The sequence below is a fragment of the Falco peregrinus genome, chromosome 3, assembly GCF_023634155.1.
Source record: "Falco peregrinus isolate bFalPer1 chromosome 3, bFalPer1.pri, whole genome shotgun sequence".
In the NCBI taxonomy this organism is placed as follows: domain Eukaryota; kingdom Metazoa; phylum Chordata; class Aves; order Falconiformes; family Falconidae; genus Falco; species Falco peregrinus.
This window is the reverse complement of record NC_073723.1, coordinates 48,641,067-48,657,777: the sequence shown is the minus strand read 5'-3', so window position 1 is coordinate 48,657,777 and position 16,711 is coordinate 48,641,067. Positions and strand designations below refer to the sequence as shown.

At 37.1% G+C, this 16,711-nt stretch overlaps 1 protein-coding gene across 1 annotated transcript in view; it reads left to right on the top strand.

Moving 5' to 3' along the window:
- The window catches only part of LOC101915968 (lipoxygenase homology domain-containing protein 1), a 144,647-nt gene that overhangs the window by 21,476 nt on the left and 106,460 nt on the right, over positions 1–16,711 (top strand). The window contains exons 9-10 of the mRNA XM_055800878.1: positions 786–844; positions 5,656–5,819. Of these exons, the coding sequence (XP_055656853.1) occupies positions 786–844; positions 5,656–5,819 (223 nt within the window). The remainder of the gene's footprint in view (positions 1–785; positions 845–5,655; positions 5,820–16,711) is intronic.

Sequence of the window (16,711 nt, the reverse complement as noted above, 5' to 3'; positions counted from 1 at the left end):
TGTTAATGTTTTCAAGACAAAAAGTAAGGAACCTTCAAAAGCTGCTCTGGAGTCATCCTGCCCATCTTATGCTGGATTCCCAACAGGCTCATAGGAGACTGAATAGTTTAGGTCATTCCTGGAGAGTCTGTGGAAGTGGACTGAGTAAATAAAAACCAGCCATTTGGAAGCTTACTGAATTATTTCTTTTCCTGTTAAAAATCAGGTTATTTTTTTACCAAGCAGGAGGAAGCTAAAACAGTTGGTAATCCATGTTCTGAATGAAAAGGTTTTAACATTATCTGTAACCTAGAGTAACATGACTAAGAAACATAACCAATGTTTGCCTTTAATTTGTACTTTCTCAGACTTCTCTGTCCTCAATTTGTAGAAGGAATAAGGAAGAGCAGTATTTGATTCCATCTTTGTTTTTAACACTGAACTTTGATTTTAAGAAATAGTGCAATAGATAAATACAAATTATACTTAGCACTCAATCCACAGTACTAAAAAAAATGTTCTGTGCCATAGTCTTCTGTTTAGCTATAAAATAAGTACAGTTGTGCCACATGAGTCTCTAATCTGACACAGGTATATTTTACGCTTACACAGCTCTTATGTCTGCACAAATAAAATTCTTTGTTGGTTCAAATAATTTGTACTTAAACATCTATCAGGCAAAATACTAAAATATTAGAGGTAGAGACCTTTGCTGTTATATGTATTCAGTAAGAAAATTCATATGGTAATACAGTGGAGAGTAAGCTGATTCCTACCTGCTTTTCTGCTTTCTTTCATATTCTTAGGTGGCTTCCATTTGTGTCCCAAGGTGTAATTCATTCAGAAATTGAGTTGTACCCTCAAGGTAAGGTTTATTGTAGCTTTATGAAAGTAAGATCAGTGATTTCTAATTACTCTGAAGAAATCTGGGCTGAATTTACACTTTAAGTATCAGAGTTAACCATTCTGCAGCTTCCTTTGTTACATTTCTGAGACAGTATATTTTGTGTTTGCGTTGTATGATGGGTATAGGTGATAGTGAGAAAATCATAAGGGAATGAATGAGAAGGAAAGTTTTCTTGTATTGGCTAAAATCACAGAATTTCTTTTTCACCTCTTCTTTCAAACTTTTTCTTTAATGTTAAAAGGTAGATCCTTTATTAACTGCTTTTTTTGGTTTTTTTTTTTCAGAATTTCAAATAAATCAACAGTTGAAAATGCAAGAAGCAGCAAATGGTAAATGCTGCTTGAGTCTTGTCTTTAGTGAAGATTGTTTCTGTTTCAGAACAAATAGCTTTACACATTGTTGCCATTTCTATTTATTTTAAAACATTAATTACATATACTGTTGAACATTTTAGGAAACCAAACTTCACATTGCAATTTAAACAATAAATCACTTTATTTATGTTTTCTTTTTATTCTGTCATTTTTCTTTCTATAATGTTAATTTCCTCTCTGTTTGAAAATTCATATTTTTCTAGTACTTATTGATGATCTATGTTAATTTCAGATTTTTGTGTTAACATTTTAAACCACAATTCTTTCTCCTCGGCTATATATAGTTTTGTTCTCATCATTAGTTTTTAGTTTTCTTTTTTACCTGTGATTTCATATTTGTTCAGCTTGACTCTTCTGTCCTTGCAACCAGCACAGATTAAATTACATTTCTTAATAACACGTAACCATTTCTCAGCTGTGAGAAGTGCTTCATGCTTTAGATTGAACAATAATTTAGAAGATGTTGTGAGAAAGTTTGAAAATGTTTATTCATAATTCATTTTATTGATCAAGATATCCACAAAGGCCCAAATATCTTGTCTTAAATAGTGTCCCTGTGGCACTTAATGACAAAATTGGTACCCGGTTATTTTACAAATTATGTTCAAATCATATAAGCTGTATTTTGGATCAAAAGTATCTTTGTCCTTCTTCCCTTCTATGCCTTTTTCAGAAGGCTTTAATTTTCTATCTGTTCATCGCTCTTTGTACTGTAGCTGTTCTGCGTGCCTTGCTTCCACAAGGCAAGCATCTAGAGATCTGCCTTTACATAGATCAAATCAGTCTGCTTAGTCCTTTCTGCACCTATAGCTGGGTGTTTACGCTGTGTCTTTTAAGCTTTGCTTGTCTGGTTACACAGTAAAAGTTGCAGTGCATAAAAATTGCCCCATAAGCCAAACAAAAGAAGACAAAGAGCAGGAATAAACTAAGTGTATATCCCACTGGCCTGTCTTCAGTGGAGATGGGCTTGGTCTTGCAGTGAACATTTTATTCACAGCGCTCTCACCCTGACCCTGTGGGACAAATGTCTTTGTGCTGTCCGGAAGAGCTGAGCACCGTTCTCATTGACAAAACTTACCCCTTGTCAAAGCAGATCTGTTTCATGGAAACACAAGGTGGATTTATTGTAAATGCCTCAGTGAGAGTTAGGCAGACAAAAGCACATGCACCAAATACCCTCTTGTTTGGGGCACTTGTTGGAATATGGAACAGTGGGAAAGAGACTTGAAATTGTTTAGCCCATATCTGCAAGGACTGCTCCGATTCCTGGATGAGTAATTCATCTGAGATTTTGTTAATTTACTTTTTTTCCCATGACCTTTTAAAATATATAATTTTCATTCAATCTAACTTGTTGTTTGGGTTTATTCATCTGAGATTTTGTACATTTACTTTTTTTCCCATGAGCTTTTAAAACATATAATTTTCATTCAAACTAACTTGTTGTTTGGGTTTATTCATCTGAGATTTTGTTCATTTACTTTTTTTCCCATGAGCTTTTAAAATATATAATTTTCATTCAATCTAACTTGTTGTTTGGGGTTTTTTTGTTTGGTTTTTGGTTTTTTTGTAAAACAGATTTTTTTCTGGGAAGTAGAACTTTCTAATGTATTGTATTGTTTCTAATATTCTAGAAAGAAAAAATTATGAAAAGTAATCTGTTCATCCATGTATTCGAAATGAAAGTCACCTCATTACACATTTTCTGTATTCTTTTCTCCTCATGTGTATTCCTCTTCAGTCATTAAGGAATTATCGGTATTCTACCAACTTTCTATGCCAAAGAGAATGAGAATTATGTGTTTGTAATACTTACTGTCTCCAGTTTCTATTTGAAAGCATGCAGGAATGCAACGAGGATTTCTGGCATCAAAGAGATTAGAAATTTTAGGATTCTTCTCCTGTACTCACATTGATGTTCAAACACAAAGTCCTAGTTGTTTCCAGAAAAAGAAAAACCTTCAAAGTCTATATATAGAAGTACAAACAAAACCTTTTTTTTATGTTTTTGTGGAAGTTTGATTCCCTTTTTTGTCTTGAGAGTTGTACTTGTGTGTACACTTACTACACTTACCCTCTGGAGGCAGGAGCTGAGCTAGGTAGAACATACAGTCTCAAGAGTACAACTGTGTGGTTTCAAAACTGCATTGCTTAACAAAAGACAGACTTGGAGAGGATAATAGAATAGAAAAGGCCATCGAAAGCACTTCAGGTACAAGAAATCAGACAATGAACAAGTCCAAAAGAAAACACATTTTGCCTGCTTTTAAATGAATATTTGTTTCTGAATGACTTTTTTTTTTTAATTTTTAGGAGGAGCAGTGGGTCATATTTTACCATTTGTCTGCATCATTCTCATAAATTGAATTGTCCTTATTTCCCAACCAAATGGTCCAACGGAACTTTGTCTTTAAGGAATTGATATTATATTGTTTGAAAACAGAAAAGGCTAACTTTTTTGGTATATGAGCTCTTCTACAGGGCAAGGAGCTCCTGCTTTATGCTCTTTGTTTCTACCTTCAGTGTATAGAGGCTTTTCACCCTTCTAATTGATGTTGATCCTTTTGTAGCCTGGTGCTATGGTTCTTTTGTCATGAAAGTGAGTCTATAGAGAAAGCTGTGAGGATGCAAATTTTCAAAGGCACAAAAGAGCTTGTTACAAGCTGGAGTCTTGTAATTTTTAGTGGAAATCAGATGATTCACTTCCTTTATAGAATCATATAATGGTTTGGCTTGGAAGAGATCTTAAAAGATTGTCTAGTCCACCCCCCTGCCCTGAACAGGGACATCTTTCACTAGTCCAGGTTGCTCAAAGCCCCATCCAGCCTGACCTTGAATGCTTCCAATGATGGGGCATCTACCACTTCTCTGGGAAACCTGTTCCCGTGTCTTACCACCTGTATCATAAAAAAATTCTTTTCATGTCCTGTCTAAATTTACCCTCTTTTTAAAACCATTTCCCCCGGCCTGTTACAGGTCTTGGTAAAAAGTCTTTGCCTTTCTTATAAGCCCTCCTTCATATATTGAGAGGCTGCAATAAGGTCTCTCTGGAACCTTCTCTTCTCCGGGCAGAATGACAACCTCTCTTCACAGGAGAAGTGTTCCAGCCCTCTGATCATTTTCATGGCCATCCTGTGGACCTACTCTAACAGGTCCATGTTTTTCTTGTGCTGGACTCCCCAGAGCTGGATGCAGTACTCCAGGTGGGATCTCACCAGAGCAGAGTACAGGGGCAGAATCTCCTCCCTTGACCTGCTGGCCAGGTTCAATTGACCAACCAAATGAGCTGTTGCTGTTTTCTGCATTCCCAGCTGTGTATTTATGCATATTTAAAAATCTATCATCTTCCAAAATCAGGTGTCAGCCAGACCTCAAAAACTTGGAAAACAGATCAAACTTCCTGCTCCAGTTAGGTCTTTGTGTGGCAAATTACTGAGGGATAATGGGGTTGACCCAAGATAAATGCTTCTGTCAGACAACAGATTTAATTCATGCAGGCACTACCAGACAGCTTTCTATTAATAAAACTGCAGTGTATGCTGTGGCATTTGTTTATAAGACGGCTGTGGGCTGGTATTTCATTTGTTGTTTGCCTTGCACAGAATGAATTTAAGTCACTAAGGGGAACTTGTTTCATGCAGGCAAAAGCTGTAACCAAAAGAGGGGTGGACAGAGTGCCATCCCAGCTTTTCAGATGTAGAAATGCATTTTCCAATCCTGAATTGTTCTTTTTAAAAAAGGAGGTTTACGTTAAGCTTCTTTCAGATATTGAAATAACTTGTGTACATTGTATGAGAGCAGAGATGACATTTTAGTATCAGGGAAGTTTTATACAAAATGATTTTCTGATGAGTCCTCATCCTCAAAAATCTTTTTTTTTCATGCTAATCCCAATGACATACCTCCATTCAGGCAAATGGAGCTCTTGGCATGTCACATCAACGTAAAATGAAAGGAAATTGTACTTAATTGGGATGCTTTGATAGCTTTTTCCTGTTGCATTTCTTGGTTATAGGTGTTGTCATAATCCAAATTCTGGAGTTTGGGCTTTTCCTGTGATGACCCACAGTGTTACGGCTAGGAATCTCACTAGGCTCTGTGTCCATATTTCCAGCTTTAGTACACTGCAAACCTCCCAAATCATTAAAGTTATGCAACTTGCCTAAGATAAGTTTGAATGATGTAGTATTTAGCCAATCTTCTGTTGCTTCTCCCAGCATCATTACCTTTTTGGTGTCTCTGTGTGTGTGTGTGCATCTATCTATCTAATATAATAGCTGCAGTCCCTGGGATAAACCACACTTTTATTTATATCTTTCAAGTAACTTTGAAGTAACTGACTACATATCAGTAACAGTTATAAAAGCATTCTGATTTTATTTTTTTACTTTACAGAAGGAGACTGGAAGATTACTGTAGTCACTGGGGATTTTGAAACAGCTGGCACAACAGCAACAGTGTCCCTTTACGCTTATGGAGAAAACAGAGCTTCTGGTCCTATTATTTTGGGATCTGGGAGACACCAGCTGTTTAATCCCAACAATGAAGATACATTTAAGGTATAATATGGCTGTTATATAAACACTGGAAAATTCAAAACATATGCAAAAGAGCTTTTCTCAAAACTGAATAATTGTGGTAATAAAAAGGACTCAAAGCAATATGTAAGGATCACTAAGTATTTCTGAGGGAGTGGCTGACTTTTATAATAGTAAGATTTGGACCAGCAAATGTATTCAGAACTGCATCCAGCAGATATAGCACTCTCAGCATCTGCTTCATACCTGCATCTGCTTGATGTGCTACTTTTAACTAGATGTTCATTTGCTGAGGCATAAAAAACTTTGCTTTTTTTTTGTGTTGATGTAGCAAGATAGCCCTGGCTATGACTTGTGTTGCATAGCCATCTTTGGAAGTGACCACTCTAAGTTCTTCCATGGGTTTCCTCAGACTTTCACTGAAGCACACTGTCATGTGAACCTCTTCTTGGAAAAAGTAAGAAGGAAAGGGGGATGGCTAGGGCCTAGAGTCAAATCACACTGAGTAGCTTAACTCAGATGATTTAGACTAGTGATATCCTACTCCTCTGAAGAAATGGAGAGATTTCTTTCTTCTTCAGAGAAACCTCTGAGAGTGCTTCAGAAGCATGACATTTCCCAGGGCTTCTCCAAGTTCCTATAAATCCTACAATTTCTCCAGTTCCTATAGTTCCTCAGGACTGTACCTGTTGCAACCATTAAATCTGTGATACCTCATTTAGGTTGAAATAATTTATGCATAGTAAACAGATGATGGGGAATCAGTGACAGATAGGACAGGAAGCTAAATTTTTGTTTTCCAGATTGAAGTATTTATATGTAAGATCTTGCAGAGGCAAATCAATGGTGGTCTTTCCCTTACTTTTATTGAAGTTGAAAGTAACTTGGCTAAAGTTTGCAGATAATGCTGGTTTAAGATTATCTCATATCAAAACAGGAAGGTGAAATCAGTGTTTACCTGAATACAAAATGTAAGTGTTCCTTCGCAAATAACTCTGGCTAGACAATCATCCTGGATATTTAGTCACCTGATTAATGCTGTCTGACAGCAAGTTCTTGCTCATTTATCCAGTTCATTGAGGGAAGTACCAAGAACATTTGCTTGTTTTCTTTCTCTTTGGAAGGAAAAGTATGTTTCTAAATGCATAATTTTCATCCTTCCAGCATCAAAGACCTGATACCTAGTTGTCCTGGTTTTGGCTGAGAGAGAGTTAATTTTCTTCTTAGTAGCTGATACAATGCTGTGTTTTGGGTTTAGGGGGAGCTCTGATGATCTGGTGCTATCCACACTAGCAGCCAGGTTTAGGTCTTCTATACTGTACCTAGGTCTTTGTGCCTGATGTTTTTCTTTGGTGATATACCACTGAAAGCCTGGAAGAGGCTTGGAGGCTAGGTGCAGCACTTTGGTGCAGTTTAGGTGCAATGAATCTGCACTGAGGAGTACAACTTAAAGATTTCACAAGATCTAATTGTATAATCAAACTTTTAAACTCATGTGTAATGAGACCTTTAAACTTCAGAGGTTCTTGAGAAGTCTTCTCCCTGAATTCTAACCACACCATCAAAGTTTCAAGGTTAATCAGATTACTGTCCATCCATTATTTCTCAAAACCACTTACTTGACTTTCAATCTGTGTTGATCAATGGAGAGAGAAAGAACAGAACAGATAAAGTATTTTTTCTTCTTTTTCCCACATATTTTTTCCCCTTAAACACCTCAATTTGATCAGGTAGCTGAGATTTTTGTTAATCCAAAAGAAACTTGTGTCCTGCAAATATTTGAGCACTTTGTAACTCTACAGTTTTCCAACATTAAGAGCACAGTGTAATAACATCAATATTGCTAAAAACTGTGGAGTTGCAGAAAAATTGAATAGCCCTTATCAATTTCTATTACACCACCTTAATCTGTTAACTACATTGGGGAAAATCTTGATTAAATGGTCCTTGATTTGCAGCCCTTGTGAAGGAATGTGCTGCGTATTTGAAGGCTATTTAAACTTCAGGTAACCCCCTTTTTTTTAAAAGAAAGTGTTAACTGATACAGGGAGCCACAAGAGTTCAACATAATATAGTGGAAAAAATAATCACAATCATATCCCACAAAACCAATCAAAATACCATCTCATTTCAAAATCCCTTTGGACACAGATATGTGACAAGAGATGACAGAGAAATGGCCCACAAAAAGAAAATGAGACAAAACTGTACTAAATTCTCTTAATAAAAATCAAGAATAGTAACCTGATAGAAAGTACAGTTAAATGCATGGTAACTTGGTTACCTAACAGTAAGTAGTGAATATTCAGTAATGTTTAAAGTAATAAAAAAAGGAAGTTATTAAAACTTGAGTAAATCCAGTGGTGCTCCTCTATATACCCCTGAAATTTTGTTGCTCATCAAGAACTTGATTTTGATGTTTCTTGCATTGCTGTATATAGCCGGTGTGACTTCATTAACTTTGGCTATCTCTGATTAAGGTTTGTGTAAATTAGATTAAAACCTAGTCAGTGTAATGGAGGTAGAATGTAACAAGTTTATTGCCCTTGGAGGTTTCCATATGATGGTAGCATGTGAAATTCACTGAAGGTAATTTACAGTTATTGTTGATGAAGGGAGTTTTTCTTTCTGGCTGGATTCTTGGGTTCTAGGTTCTCACAAGACAGTTGTGTTTAAACTGCACTATATTTACCCGTGTGGCTTAGCAATTTTTTCCTACCAGATGGGAAAGTCAGGGATGAACAATTTGGGAATGGGAAAGCAAAGGAATTTAAATTTGATGAATTTCCCTTTCTGCTTTGTAATTGTTCCTGCGTGTTCAAAGAAACTACTTCTAGGCTATGGTTTTCTGCTTCTGTTACTATTCAGACATAGTTTTCAGGACATAATTTTTCTGTTGAGAGTCATTCCTCCTCCAATAGAGGGACATCAATCTACCATAAGTCACAGCTTTCATCAAAACTGTGATCTGTTTCTTGCATTTTCCTCTGGTGTCATCACAGTCCCTGAGTATTTCTCACTATTTCAAAAATACTGATTTTGGCAGTATGTTGAGTTGCTCAAGACACTGGAGCTTTAATTATATTGCAAATTACGTTCTCCAGAGCCCTATATTCTGCATCATCATTCTCCGAAAGATGGCAAATTATCTTTTATGAGTGTACACATTGTTTGATAAAGAAATTCTTTTTATAAGTAGTCTTTTAATGTTTGATCATGGCAAATATTCCCTTTTGTGTCAAAGAGAACTAAGCAGAAGACTATAAGCCTATTATTTTCTGTAAAAGCCAGCTACAGTCTCTCAATTTTTATTACTTTGATACAGAATAATTCCATACCTTCAGGTACAAGTTCTGCTCTTCCAGTAATAATGAAGTCAGTAAAAGCACTGACTGGTGCAGTGCGTCCGCTTTCAAAATGTTGCATGCTAGTGTTAGTGAGAGTGGCAGGACCTAGCACCTCCCTAACAAGAATTCTTCCACGTTTTGCTTTGTAAGTTTGCTTCATTATCAGCTCTGCAATCTCTTTAGGGAAGTATTGGTCTTACTGATCTCGATGCATTGTCAAGTGTATCTCAAATAACAATATATTAAGCTATTAAGAGTCCTGGACTTTTTTCTAAGAAATCTTCAAAATCTTCACTTTACTCTTATGTTATATTTTGTAGTTGATGGGTGTCTTTGTAAGGAAGATAGTTGTTTCATGTTTGCAAGCATGGGACATGGGAGTATGCATGGTGTTTTAGGAGAAATGGTAACCGGAATCCATCCCTGGTGTGAATTTTTCTGCATGAGCCCATTTCTCTAACTTGTAAAGCTGGTGCCATATCCAGTCACACTATTTAAGGTTTCTTCATCTGTACAAACAGCCTTTAAACACTGCCATACTCTATCAGGGCAACATGCCAGAAAGTAATATAGGTAGATGAAAAGCAGGGCTCCTACTAATACTTGCAGAGATACTTGATCATAAAACTTAATAAACAATGTTCCTATGATGAGATTATTACAGTGTTAAACCCAGCCTTTTTCCTTCCAGTCACATGTACATTGTTTGTAAAGAACTGTGTTCCTCAGGTGTTCTTTATGCTGTATTATATCACATGGAGGCGTTACACTTAGAAGTTTATCTGTTGCTTTTCATTTTGGTTTCCTCCTGTTTAAATGAAATTATCAGTAATTTTAAATAATCTATGAATTATTAATTGACACTTTTTCCTTTAGAATCAGCCCTACGGGCTGTAAGAATCTGTTATGTTTCACTGTGTGTCTTTCATTCCTGTATCCTGTATCCATATTCATTCTTTCATCAGTCAAAGCTGGGATCTCTAAAGTAAAATGAGAAACAGTGGGGATAAAACCTAATTTTATAAAAAGAGGTTGAAACAAATCCATTTTCATGCTTTTCCTCCTATTGTTAAAATAAAAGAGCCTGTAATGAGCTCAGTGAGAATTCTTCCCAAGTGGGAAGATTGCTAAAGTGACCATAAGCACTAATGTAGCTATCCACTCTCTTAGCCTTGGGACTGCCAGTGCCTAAAAGCTGGGCATAGCTTGTGTCCTGCTATTTTGCACCTGTCCCTGTTTGCCATAACGGCCATTTAGGTCCAGAAATGGTTGAATAAAACTTAGAGAAACTCAGGCTTTAATCAGATACACTTAAGGCAGCACAAAACAGTCATACTGCTGGCTTTAACTCAACTTGAAACTGTCCGTTTCTCTACAAAATGTATGTGAGAACAACATGAACCTTATTCCTTACTGAGATAAAAGGGAGAAGTGTGTAAAATGATCTTCATCAGCCACAGGCTGTGCATGAGGCAAATTTTAACTTGTTCCAAGAAAGCAACATACAAGGATTGTAAAAATGTCACAAACAATCTTGGAGAAAAACACAATTAATCTCATATTCAAGAAATGAGGGAGTGAACATGATGCTGTACTGTAAATCTGCAGTACAGTGTGTATTATGTATGTAAGTTTTTCCCTTCTAAGGTAGTTTTTTGAGAGAAATTTAAGCACTCAATTTTAGGTTTAATTTAAAAAAAAAAAAAGGTTTAATCTTTCAGCCATATATCTGTAAAACGTCTTTTTTGTTTTGCTACCTGATGGCAACACAAGTCCAAGACAAATGTACATTAAGACCCCCTCTCTGTCTCTCTTGAGTCACTTCTCCCTCCCAGGTTACGCTGTCCGTTTAGCCCCCCCTGGCAGGCTTCAGAGGGTTGTTTCTGAAATGCTGTGACACCAGTTTCCTTTGTTAAGCATCTCCCTGTTAAGAGCTCCCCCACTTTCCTATATCAAGTGCCCAAATACAGCTTCTGACTTTACTAATCCATGCTCCTCTTGCCTTGCCTTCCTCTCAGCCATTTTCTATTCATATTCTTATGCCTCCCATCATCTCAGTATCTGAGAGCTTTTCAGAAGTAAGTGGTATGACTAATGTATGGCTTATTCTCTCTTGCTCTTAAAAATATTTTTTTTTTGTTTGGGCTTAGTACAACTCTATGAAGAGAATAGACACTACACAGTACAGGCCTTCTACTAAACAAGATGAGATCAATTTTTCTTGCATTGAAACAGAAGATGGTAAAGAGATACATTTTGTGATGGCCCTTAGTTTATATGGCCAGCTCTTCGGCAGCCCTTTAACAGTTCTATCTTCTGTAAAAATTATTTTCATTGTGCATTATAGGAATTAGTACTAGCGATGCTGAATCTTGTTCTCACCCTAGAGATAATTATGTCAATAAGGTGATGCCATTGCACTGAGTGCTACACAGTTACAGAGTAGTTGAGGTTAGGAGGCATCACCGGAGATTTACTAGTCCAGCCCCTTGCTCAAAGCAAGGCCAGCTAGAGTAGGCTGCCTGGGATACTGTCCAGTCAGGTTTTGAATATCTCCCACTCTACAGCTTCTCTGGGTAATCTGTTCCAACACTGGACCACTCACCCCCTTTTTTTTTTTCTTATATATTTAAGTGGAATTTACGGTGTTTCAGCTTGCACCCATTGTCTCTTGACTGTTCACTGGATACCACTGAGAGGAGTCTGGCTCTGTGTTCTTTAGCCCCTCCCATCAGGTTTTTCTGCAGATTCATATGATCCTCCCCTAAGCTTTCTCCTCTCCAGGCTGAACAGTCCCAGCTTTCTGTGTTTCCTCATGTGAGAGATGCTCCAGTCCCTTAATCATATTCATGGCCAGTAAAAACCGGATTCTTTCTGTACTGGGGAGCCCAGAATCGGATACAGCACTCCTGGTGTGTCTCATCAGGGCTGAGTAGAGGGAAATATTCACCTCCCTTGATCTGTTGGCAACATTCTTCCTACTGCAGACCAGAAGGCTGTTGACATTCTTTACATTAGGATGATATAAAACAAAATCCTTTAGTCCCTTGGAAGGCAATACAGAAAATCGAAGTCTGATGGGCTCACAGTAACCTACATTGTTCAGAGAAGAAATTGTCAGATGTAACCTTTTTTTCTGAGCTGATGACTTCATGCCTGAATGATAAATATTGCTGTGAATCCACCAGGAGATGACAGACATATATTGCAGAGGCTGGTTCATAATCTGTCAGGGTATCATAGAAACAACTGTCAAAAGGAAAGTAAATCAGAGATCTAGTCCTACTCCTAAGTTGTAGACTGAGGTGACTACTCTGTACCTTTTCTTAAATGAATCTTCATATGCCTTCAGACTCTGAAGCACTTTTATGGGCCCACTAGCATAATCTTTCTTACCATGTATCACTTCTTCATGCGTAAGGTGCACTTGTCCAATCACAGCATCATTCCATTAGCATGATGTGCATGCATGTGGTGAAGGTCAAATAAAGCTTCAGTTTTCTTGCATGACCTGACCTTTGTTGAGCTTTCTTACAACCAGTGCTAAGCTGTATCCCAGTTAACATCCTCTGGCAGGCAGTGTTTTAACTCCTCACCTAAGCACTGTGGAAAGTTTCAAGTCCAGTAAAATACTCCTGGTCTGACTCAGAAAAACACAAATCACTCAGAAAAAACTCACTTCTTATATAAGTAGCTACATTCTCCTAACGGGAGTTTTGGGCTTACTTTCAGGAACTGACACCCTGATACCATAAATACTTGGTGTTGGCACAATTTAATTAACCACAATGTAAAAGAGAAGTTATTCTGAGCTTTAATGTTACTCTTCAAACTTTTTCCTATTTGTAGTACTTGAGGGTGGAAAAAATAAGCTGTCTGCTGGTACCATTATTTTAGCACGTAACAACAGTGTGACATTTCCTTTCTCTAATTAACCTGGTAACAGATAATTGGCATCCATGTTAGGGAATAGTAGCACGTTGTTAGCCTGTATAGGAAGGTCAAGTGATTGAGCATTGATACTGGACTAGCTACAGAATTAAAAGAGCTTGAATGAACTGGAAAAGAAAGTATTTAACTGTCACTGTGCAATGAGCTGTACTTGTTTACACAGCTTTGTGACTGAAGCAAGTATGAAGTGGGAAAAAATGCCAGGTTTTGTGTGGCCTTTAATCCTACTCCTTACATGTCTCTATCCACCTTTTTCACGAGACTGTTAAGTTTCTATGTGAGCACCTGCGACATATTCGAATTCTTGAGTTAGTGTGTAAACGTGCCAAGTTTGTTGGACACAAATAACAAATTGGATGAATTCAGACATCTGGAAAATGCAAGCACTGTGGGCAGACTCTGGATACTTTACCGGTACATTAGTTGTGATATTTTTGGCAACATTTACCAGCTGCATGCTCAAAATATAAAAATATCTTCCACTTCCAAAGATTTCTCCATCATATGCAGATGCTATAGAAGTTAAACTAATGCAGTCAATGATTTCTTTTTCTTTTGGGAATCCAGCTGCTGCACATGACTTCTCTGAAATTCTGTTAATGAGGTGGCCTTACATGAAATAAATAACTGTCCGTTCAAGTATAGCCTCTAGCAGTTTTGTTAGACATTGGGATTTTGGTGTAGCTGCTTCTGAAGTGTTGACTTTTCCAAATGATTGTCATGCTAGCTTGAGTTTATTTCAAAAAGTTTGTAGGGTACTTTCTGTACAACAGGAAACAGTGATGTTATTTTGCTTATTACAGTATATAAAAGAGAAATGGAGTCATTACACATATTCTTTCCATCCTTTTACTGAAGTATCTTTCCACTAAAGTTCTTGTTAAGCCAAGGAACTTTTCACTTAAACATCTCAAGTACATGAAAATAGGTCGTACGGACTCCACTCAAAATGTCATAGGTATGCAAGGGACTGAAAAGACTGTTTGCATAGTTCATTTAGAAATGAAATTAAAATTTAGTCCTTGCATCCTCTTTAGGAAGAACTTCATGCTGATAAAACTACATTTTAATTTATGTTTAGAGACAAATTGTAAAATACAAGCTTTGTTAATCTTCAATTTCAAAAAGCAAGGCCGAGTTTTCTAATGCATGATGTAGTGAAAATGTTCCATTGCCTTTGGCAAGAAGAGGATTTAGTCATATACTTGTACAAACACCTAAACAGTAGCAATGAGCAAAGCATACAGTTGTATTAATTAGCAGGCTAATCTTGTGTAACTGCTTGCAAACATTTAGCATGTAGGTGTGGCTGAGGCAAAGCTACCTCTGAAAATGTGGCCCTCTTGAAAGTGGTAGACAGTTTTTTCAATAATACATATTGGTACCGATACTATAAAATATAATGAGTGTTGATAATATTGCCTGTAACAGTGAAGAAAAATACTACAGAGAGAATTCCTACTGTTGTTGTACTCACAATAATATCATTAACATTAATAAGTGCTGGCAATCTCTCACATAAGCAGGGTCTGTATGAGGTCCAGCCCCTTTAGAGCTGATCACAGAATTTGGCACAAATCGATTGACGCATTAGAAGGAGTTTCACAGTCAACCAAAAGGTGAACTATAAATGATGGATGATTCAAGTGTTCTATAAAACTTTTTGCTGAGAAGAGGCTGAGGTTGGCACTTGCCAGATCTCTCTAATAGGCAATCCCTAAGAAAAGATAAATATATCTGATGTCTGTGATACCTAGATTCCTTTACCTCAATGAGATACCTGTTTCCATGCCCTTGTTTGTTACCTCTGCAGGAGTTTAGGTCTTATTTATGTTCTATACGTGGCTAATGTAAGCCACATCAGAATGGCAGCTTCATATCCCCGAACTGTTATCTTAAATTTTATGACTTTGAATTTCCATCCATGTCCAAACTCTGCTATATCAAGCTGAAGAATTTACAGGGAGAAAGGAACTTTGCAAACCAATTTTTAGTATTTTTAAAATACAGACATTTGAACCTCTTCAATGCTTTGACCTTGGTTGAGGATTAGATGTCTGTGCTCTGTTGCAGTGGCCAGCAAAGATGAGCCTCAAGCTGCTTACTTTCACTGCAACACTGCTATTCCATGCTCACCAGCAACAGAGTGCCATGAGAATCTGGACTGGCCAGTCTGAGGGATGGTTTTACTAACCCAAGTGCACAGTTGCTAGGACTTTAGCAGATTTGTTCTGAGCGGTGTAGACCTATGTGCAAATACATCAGTCTTCTATCTCTGTGTGTCCTTGTCATTTAGGAGCTTTGAGTACCTGCAACATCCAATTACGGTGTAGTGGAGAAATGGTTTTATTATATTGACCACGTTCTTCAGTAGATTTACAACATATCTGCTGAGCAGCTTGTTGCTATTCCTCCATTATTCTGTCTGCACAACTGCCAGCGACAACAGAAATTGCATGATTATATGAGAGACTGGGTAACTGTAAGTGAGATCACATTATCCTTGAGGGAAAACACTAGATTTACAAAGTTAGCTAGGAGAATTATAATTGATAATTTTTGATCTGCCAGTTGAGTTATGGAAAAATAGCAACTAACCCCAAATGAACCAAAAAATTTAGAGAAATATACAGAATTTTGGACTTGTGTCTTCTTCGTATCTTAAAATTTATGAAGAGAGCTTTGCAGCATTCCTGTGAGAGACAGATGTCTAACTGTTGTCCTTGCAACAGTGAAGCAAAGCAGGCTTGTGAATTATGTAGTTTCTCACGATGCTTAAAGCAGATCCAAGAATAGAATCTAGCTGTCTGATTTCCAGAGTGATGCTTTAGTCCTGGGACCCATCCTATCTTCTTTGCATGGCCGTTTATTGCAGTTCTGTCAGAAAGGCTGTTTCCATGTAAAATGGAATGTTACTTTTGCAGCCATGGTGCCACAATATAGAACTAAGGTTTTAGTTTATAAGGGCAATAAAGTAAACTTTGCTCTACAACTTTTTACAAAATGTTCTGGCTGTGAAATTAGGTTTGTAAATGCCAGGTTGTGTTCAAGTCATGCAGAAGTTAAAGGCAATTTAATCAATACTGTAAATAAAGGAACAACCTCGGGATACAGTGTTTATGTCAGTAAAAGAATACTATTAGCTGTACTGTGTTATGAGAATTTTTTCATCTGCATTTAACTGCAAGAGCAAAATTTGACATACATTTGACAGGATTCTGACTGGCAATAAGTAACATGTTAGCAAGTCAATACCACTGAGAGACCAATGTGATATCTGATCTGACAACAAAATGAATTGTTCCAAGCCCCAAAACTACAACAGGAGCTGAAACTAGTTTTGTAATTGTATTACATGTCTTATAGAACATCATACACAGTCGATTTGCTCTCTGCCTTGACATCCTTGCCTTAATTTTCACCAAGAATAAACATGACTTTTTCCCCCAGAACACCCATAAACAATTGATAGAAACAGAAGTGTTATTAAGCATGTTATTAGTCTGGCGGTGTTCTAATTATTTTGGAGACCTTTCAGTCTCAGAAATATGCCATTACCTATATGCCCTGCATAGCTTACCATTCCAAACCCCACAAAATTTGTGAGTCTAGTAG